Raw genomic sequence first — 7,654 nt, 5'->3', positions numbered from 1 at the left:
TTTTTCTAGCAGTTTTCACCAGGCGGGTTTTTGTAGGGAGAGGTGCCCCAAAACTTTCCGAAGGTACTTTAAATCTTTTTAAATTTCGATAACTAGAGTAATAATTCTCGAATGCTTTTGTTTGCATTCTTCAGCTTCTTATAATCATAGATTGTATGTCCAATTTATATCAACCTATTATATCACGATTTTATCTTCATTATGGCAGCTCTTTCGACTTTCATTCCCCTTTTTATTTCTCAGTTTGGGGCTCATTTCTTGCCAAATGGCACACGTAAAAGTGGCAAGGCGATTTTAAATTTCAGGAACTCCCATTTCATTCTTATTCATGCTACTCGTAACCATTATCGTTTTATACTTTAATTAATGGTTTATATGCATATCGATCAGTAAAATCAAGAGATACAACACAATTGAGCATAACATTCTGATGAAACAGAGAGTCAAGACTCAAATACTGCATGATATACTGTAGAGAGCGGTATCCATGAAGAAGACTCTGCCGAATCGGAGATATCAGATGATGGTATCATGCTTCAATGCCATAAGATAAAATCCTAATAAGTAATAATGTATAGGCAATTTTTTTTTTAATATCCGTTTAATAAAACTTGCGGTTAATCACCTACTTGGAAAATATCCATTATTGGCAAATAAACAACTGAGAGATGGGATGATAAAATATAGAAGCACCCAGAGGTTTATTTTGTGATTCAAAGTGCCTGATATTTTCTAAACACTTTATATACCCGCTTTTTTTGTAGGGATATAATGAAGCAAGGATTCACTTAATCAAAAATAAATAAATTATCTTCGTGTGCGCTTACTACGCCAATTTCTTTTTTAATATTGAATACCAATTTAGACCATTATAGTGAAACTCAAACCTTCTCCATCCTTTCCATATGGTCCTACTTGTTTTATCCATGCATAATTTTGTAAGGAGTCAAGAGTATTTGAGGATCTCAAAATATCTTTTAGTATTGGATTTAATCCCGATAATGTGTTACAAACAGCATTTGTTAAAATATATTGTTCAATCTCCAGATATAACTGGAATTGGAAAATCGGTACTATCTGGAACTCTAAGGTTAAACTTCGGATATATGTAATGCCTGGAGGATTTGTTACTAGGACTTTGCCTAAAAAGCGAATTATTTATACAAAGAATAATTCCCAATGTAAATTTACACAATATAATATGAGCAATTGACTTTAACCTAATGTATTTGGTAAAAGTTGAAATATGTCCTAAATTTTAAATTTGCACATACTATAAAGTTTTGTCCTCGAGAAAAAACGCTAAAATGTTGCGATAAAAGAAGCAAGGCTGTTTGATAATCCACATTTCTTTTGTGGTAAAAACAGGTAAGTTGAAACTACTTTGTTGCATTTAGATGAAAGATTGTCTTTGTTCTAAGTAATGTTTAGCGCAGGTAATTAAAGATGAAATTTGCGATATCAGATGGGGAACTCGCGATCAATTTCGCATCAATTGTGTGTGCTACACTCATAATGTTCCTTGTCGCTTTCCTTCGATATACACAACCTCAAGCCACTCGTAGTGTTTCGTTTAGACTTAGTTTCTGGATTGGGCTTGCTGATGCTCTCTATCGAAGTTTTTATGTTATGTGGATGGAGGTAGATTTCCGTGATACGGTTATAGCGAGCAATCTTTGGTTTGGGCGAATTGTTCTTTGGTCCTTTTATTTTTTCCCAATGTGGTTCTCATTGCTAACAGTGAGCATTGCTCTCGATCTTCAGCTGTCGGCCTTCCATAAACACTTAAACATTGCAAGATTTCAGTGGTGGTATCTTCCTGTATCCACATTAGTGCCTCTCGCATTATCTTCACCTTTTCTTTTTTATGGTAATCTGGTATACAATTCGAAGATAGTAAGTCCACTATTATTTCAGTATATTTAGCTTTCCAATCTAAGTACTCTTGTGGTAGAAAATAATTATCTTAGATTGGCCATTTGGACTGGAACTCGCTTTAACGGTGTTGGTCAGCGTTGTTGTTTTTGCTTGTATCTTATACTCCTTCACTATCATCTTTGCATGTGCCATTAAAGTTTTCTCTATGGTGTTTCGTGTAAGGAGAGAAAAGGATCTTCATGGAGAGAAGAATCGCCTCAGAGAACGCCTTGTTATGATGTCTGTAACTCGATTGCTTGGATATCCGTTAGTACTTATCATATGCTTGCCTGCTGAGTGCATAATCCTTCTTTTATATGTTACGAAATCTCGCGACACAGCTTTTGGAGATTCCACCGGAAAGGCCAAAGCGATCTTGACTGGATTACAAGGGGTCTTCAACCTGATTATCTTTTTATTCAATCCTGCTTTCTCAGGCGCTCTCAGCCAGTTCAAGTTGTTCAAAGATGTCAAATATATGAAATATTGGAACCGCACTGCTGCCTATTCTAATTATGCGAAGAAATATCCACATCTACAACAAGTTGCCGACGATGAGCTAGCAATGGCACCGAGAAATGATCAGATAAATGGGCAAGCGAATGATCAACTCAATGTACAGCAAGTTCCTAAAGAGCAAGATAACCAGGTTTTATCAGAACGGCAATTGAAGGAGGCAAAGAAAAAAGCGGATCGTATTCTTATACCCTTTTCCAGTGGATTGAGTGAATTTTCAACTTGTTAAACCAGTTCTATATTGATTTTACTCTTTCCTATTTCTTCTATTCGCTCTGATATTAATTTACTCAACTACTTCTAACAATATCTACCTAAATTAGTTTAATTAATATGTCGTAATGTGATATTACGAGTAAAGCTTCTTGCCGTGAGTGTATAGCTCAACATCCTATATTAAAAACCGGACTCTGTGTTTTATTTATTTTTTATAGGATAAATCTTATTTTTCTATATAATCTTGGGTGAAACTCTAGAAATGAACTATTTATGTATTTTATTATGACCTGGGATTTTGCTCATTAATAAATCTAAATTACTTACGCCCAACTAAATATATATATTTTAGCAAAATTACGTGACTTAACATATTGAACAACCTATTGTATCTCGAAAATAGGTTTGCGATAAAAATTTGCTCAAACTACAAAGTTTTGTACTCGAGAAAAAAATATGCTGTGGTTAAAGTGCGGGCAAGGCGAGTTGGAAGCATACTCTTCTCCTCTTTGCCCTATAAGTAAGTGCAATTGTATATTGTATATAGCTTTTCAGCTTTAGTTTGACCTGCGTTCTTCTAAGGTAATTGATGAAGTTTGCAATATCAGAGGGGGAGCTCGCGATCAACCTCGCCTCAATTGTGTGCGCTACACTCATAATGATTCTGGTGGCTTTCCTTCGTTATACCCAGCCTCTGGCAACTTGCAGCATATCTTTTAGACTTAGCTTCTGGATTGGTCTAGCTGATGCTCTCTATCGAAGTCTATACGTCGTATGGGCGGAAAGAGATTTCTGTGATGCGGTTATACCTAACAATCTTTGGTTTGGCCGAATTATTCTTTGGTCTTATTACTTTTTCCCTATGTGGTTCTCACTACTCACTGTGAGCATTGCATTTGATCTTCATCTTTCAGCCTTCCATAAGCACTTAAATGTTGCTAGTTTTCAGAGGTGGTATCTTCCTCTATCCACTTTAGTATCTTTTGCCTTTTCATCACCTTTACTTTTCTACGGGAACTTGCTATATAATTCGAAACTGGTAAGGTTATTTGATATCTTAAAGTATATATAGGGTTCTAAGCATTGTGTACATGTAATAGAAAATATTAATCTTAAATTGGCCTTATGAAATAGAGCTGGCTAATACCGTGTTGGTCAGCGTTGTCGTTTTTGCCTGCATCTTGTATTCCTTCACTGTCATCTTTGCATGTGCAATTAAAGTCTTCACTACGATATCCCGTGAAAGAAGAGAGGTTGACCTTCGTGGAGAGCAATATCGTCTTAGAGAACGTCTTGTCATGACTTCTATGATTCGACTCCTTGGATACCCACTGGTACTTATCATATGCCTGCCGGCCGAGTGCATACTTCTTCTTTTGTATGTAACAAAATCCCGCAATACTTCTTTTGGTGATTCCACTGGAAAAGCTAAGGCAATCTTGACTGGATTGCAAGGGGTTTTCAACCTGGTTATCTTCTTTTTTAACCCAACTTTCTCAAGCGCCATCAGAGAATTCTCCTTTAACAAATCAAAGGGACCTCAGTCGAAATCTCAAAGTATATCCTATGCATCCACCAAGTTGGACGGAGGAGACACACTCGCGCATCTGGACTCATGGATGCAGAATAAACCCGGTTGTACATCAACACCGAATAATGAAGTGACATCTTCATCTCTTGCTCGGAGAGTTAGGTTCATGGATGTCTTGCGTACGCCTGAAAGAGAAGAAACAATATTGCCAGAGCAATTGGCTCAATTGAACACAAATCACAATACAACAACCAAACCTGGTCAGCAGCAGTTCGTTTTTTCAACCGAAGATTTGCCGGATTCGTCGATCGACGATGGTGGAAACAAATGGATGCTGGGAAGGAGATTCTGCGCCAGCCCAGGTAAGTTTTTCAGATAATATTACTGATATTACTTAAAAACTGGATCATAAATGCAGGGATCCACTATATCTTGCCTAACGACGAAGAGGAGCTCGATCGATTAATAAGCCAGCACTATTTCTTCCGGTACACATCCCTTTTGTAGAGTAGATTGGAAGGTTATTCATACTTTATCCTCGCTATCAGTACATTATTCGGCAACCGCAATTTTCTATCACCTGTTCACGCCTTTCTGCAGGATGGAGCCAAGGTGCTAGATGCAGGGTATATGTTGCTCTTAAAAGTGTTTTGGATAGGCGCTGACGTTTCTTGTATTTTCCCTAGATGTGGACCAGGCACATGGACCATGGAAATGGCTACAGAATATCCGAATAGTCAGTTCTATGGTATCGACATCTACAACATGTTCCCCAACCACATCAAGCCAGTTAACTGCATATTTCAGATCGTTAATATTCTCAAGAGGCTGCCATTCGAAGACAATGAATTTGACTTCGTATACATTCGCCACATGAGTTTCGGAATATTTCAAGGAGAGTGGCCTGAAGTAATTGGAGAGGTGGTAAGGATCCTCAAGCCTGGAGGTTATGTGGAACTGGTTGATGCTGGTAGGTAGAATACTAGAGAATACTGAACAGCATTAAGTATTAGTTTGCTAACGCTACTCGCAATCAACTGTAGATTACTCTATCCAATGTGAAGAAGGTGCTCTCAGGAAGCTTGCGGATGGAAGTAAGTGAATTATATTGTATGCATGAATTGGATGAGGTAAATGACATTGGCCATGCTCTATAACAGTTTATAATACACTGCGTGCACGCGACATTCACCCATCTTGGACTAATAGAGTTGGTGGCTATCTGGAAATAATCGGTGCTCAGGATGTTCACTCACTGATTCAGAGTTTTCCGGTCGGTAAACACTCATATAGAGACGGGAGTTCTGGACTGGAACAATGGATGCAGTTTCTGAGTGCAATGAAACCACATCTAGCTCAAGTGATGTTTTTAAGTCCGGAAGAATATGATGAGCTGCTACGAAACGTATACCAAGAGCTGGGCATGAGTGGTATCACTATTGATGTAGTGTGTACGTATGGCAGAAAACCACTGAGAATTGACCAAGCAGTAGAGGATGATGAACAGATTGAGTTACAACCTGATAAACGCGAAGCCGGCATTATATAAGCTCTCTTTACAGAGCAGAAAGAAGTTCTCCGATGTACCTGAATTAGAGAAAACGAGCTAGATGACCTGGCGGGCTTTTCTAAGAGTGATTTATCTAGCATGAGATTTGCAATATACCAAAACTTTGATTTCTATTCATATTGTATTATTATTAAATATAATAACTAATACAATTCTTTAAAGCAGAGTCACCGAAGAGCATCCTATTGGAAGATGTAGATGGAGATTATAATTTGTCTAACTTGGCTGTTACTATACTGGTAAATTATACTCTTAATCTTCTTTGATATACCTAAAGTTAGTAAAGCTATTTCAATACAGTATATTGCTCATTGTGATATCTTGTATCAGTCGGTAATAAAATATTATTTAAGAGAAGGACCTCAACATGTCTCATAGAATATTTACTTAAAATCTTTATTAAATCAAGTATATTCAACGAACAGAAAAATTTCAGCACAACCCATATACCGAAAATATTCGGTAGGGTTGCTTTTTTTCCGAATAAATGACATATATTCTCATAATATTTGAAGCAGAGCCTATGTAAAAAACTTCTTTACTGTTTATGAATTTCTTAATTGAAAACAAGGATACTCGATCCTTTGACTAATTAGATTTGAAGGGATGTTGGGTGAAAATTAGTGTTGGTGAAATTAATAACAAAATTATAAAATATAACAAGCGGAAGACAAAATTTAAGCCTGATTATACCCGATTGTACCAGGTGGAGGGATTTGAGTTCCCGAGGCACTCAGCAACCGTAACGGCTTTATAATGCATTTTATCAATATATTCATATGCCCAGGGCGCGAGATCTCTCACAGTGATTTCATGAGTATCGTGCTGAAGGGATCTAGAGAGAAAAAAGAGGTTATGAACACTTAGCGTTTATCCTAAAGTAGAATTATTGGTATATACATATGACCGCTATCTTGTGCATTGAGGCTTTGCAACTTAGTTTGATAAGCTTGCTTCGACGACTCTAAGTTCTCGTTGAAGTCATTAGTGTCGATATCCCATTTGATCACTTTGTACCCCATTCTATCGAGGATTCCTAGCACTCTATCATCTACATTTCCATAAGGGGGGCGCATGTATCTTTGAAGTGGAGAAGTCAATAGGAAAAATATGAAGTGATAGAAAAATATAGTAGCTTACATAGGGCGGACTTGGATAATGTCCTTCAGTGCCTCTTCTAACTGAATCATTTCGGTTTTAATCCCATTCTCATCTAGAGTGGTAAGATCTTTATGAGACCAAGTATGTGAGGCAATGAGATGTCCATCTTGAAATGCTCTTTGTACTATAGCGGAATTGTCCCGGATATTTCCATAATTTTGACCATTCACAAAAAATCTGATGTTTTCTATATTAAGATATCTCGAAATCGCCATCAAAAAATGCCCACTTACGTTGCCTTAAGATTTTTTTGTTTCAAAAATTCCAACAATTGATTGGTATATGTGGGATGGGGTCCGTCGTCAAATGTTATAGCGAAGGTACCAGGAACAGAACACTGTGTGATAATCTTCGCAGATGCTGTTCCACCATCGCGACGGAGAATGTCGCCGCCGACCATGTGCTTTGCAGGTGCGGCCAATGCAAATACATTGAATAATGAACAGATTACGATAAGTGCTAGAAGATGGGAGATGCGATGCATAGTGAATGGGCCGTGTTATGATAAAGGAAGGATGGGAGCAAGTGTGAAGGGTATTATGAGAGTCAAAGTATTTAAACCCGTGCATATCACGGCTAACGATCTCGTTTTTTTTTGTCGCAATTAATTCGCTTGCATGTCCAAAAACAAGAGTGTGCAGTGACCAATCGTTGTGCAATCCCATTAAACTCAGGTGAGAGGCATTAGGATCGACAGGCACAAAATTAATTACGCTAAACCTTCTTTGCAGAAAAAAGGGGAT

At 37.5% G+C, this 7,654-nt stretch overlaps 3 protein-coding genes across 3 annotated transcripts; 2 read left to right on the top strand and 1 right to left on the bottom strand.

The window, feature by feature from the left end:
- Positions 1-1,446: 1,446 nt before the first annotated feature.
- On the top strand, positions 1,447-2,662 carry VTP21DRAFT_8597 (uncharacterized protein; the record flags this gene model as incomplete). Its single annotated transcript, XM_069399464.1, has 2 exons — positions 1,447-1,896; positions 1,955-2,662. The coding sequence occupies 2 exons, from the start codon at positions 1,447-1,449 to the stop codon at positions 2,660-2,662; spliced, it is 1,158 nt and encodes a 385-aa protein (XP_069254879.1).
- Positions 2,663-3,238: 576 nt separating this feature from the next.
- On the top strand, positions 3,239-5,729 carry VTP21DRAFT_8596 (uncharacterized protein; the record flags this gene model as incomplete). The annotated part of the gene is made up of 7 exons (XM_069399463.1): positions 3,239-3,688; positions 3,750-4,542; positions 4,599-4,668; positions 4,729-4,806; positions 4,867-5,150; positions 5,224-5,274; positions 5,341-5,729. 7 exons carry the CDS (start codon positions 3,239-3,241, stop codon positions 5,727-5,729), a joined length of 2,115 nt encoding a protein of 704 aa, XP_069254878.1.
- A 708-nt stretch (positions 5,730-6,437) lies between these two features.
- On the bottom strand, positions 6,438-7,395 carry VTP21DRAFT_8595 (uncharacterized protein; the record flags this gene model as incomplete). Its single annotated transcript, XM_069399462.1, has 4 exons — positions 6,438-6,585; positions 6,651-6,830; positions 6,891-7,088; positions 7,145-7,395. The coding sequence occupies 4 exons, from the start codon at positions 7,393-7,395 to the stop codon at positions 6,438-6,440; spliced, it is 777 nt and encodes a 258-aa protein (XP_069254877.1).
- Between the last annotated feature and the right edge of the window lie 259 nt (positions 7,396-7,654).

Source organism: Calcarisporiella thermophila (genome assembly GCF_041956535.1).
Source record: "Calcarisporiella thermophila strain CBS 279.70 unplaced genomic scaffold VTP21scaffold_4, whole genome shotgun sequence".
NCBI classification, from domain to species: Eukaryota; Fungi; Calcarisporiellomycota; class Calcarisporiellomycetes; order Calcarisporiellales; family Calcarisporiellaceae; genus Calcarisporiella; species Calcarisporiella thermophila.
Note: the sequence above shows the minus strand (reverse complement) of the source record. Positions and strands in the feature narration are given on the sequence as shown.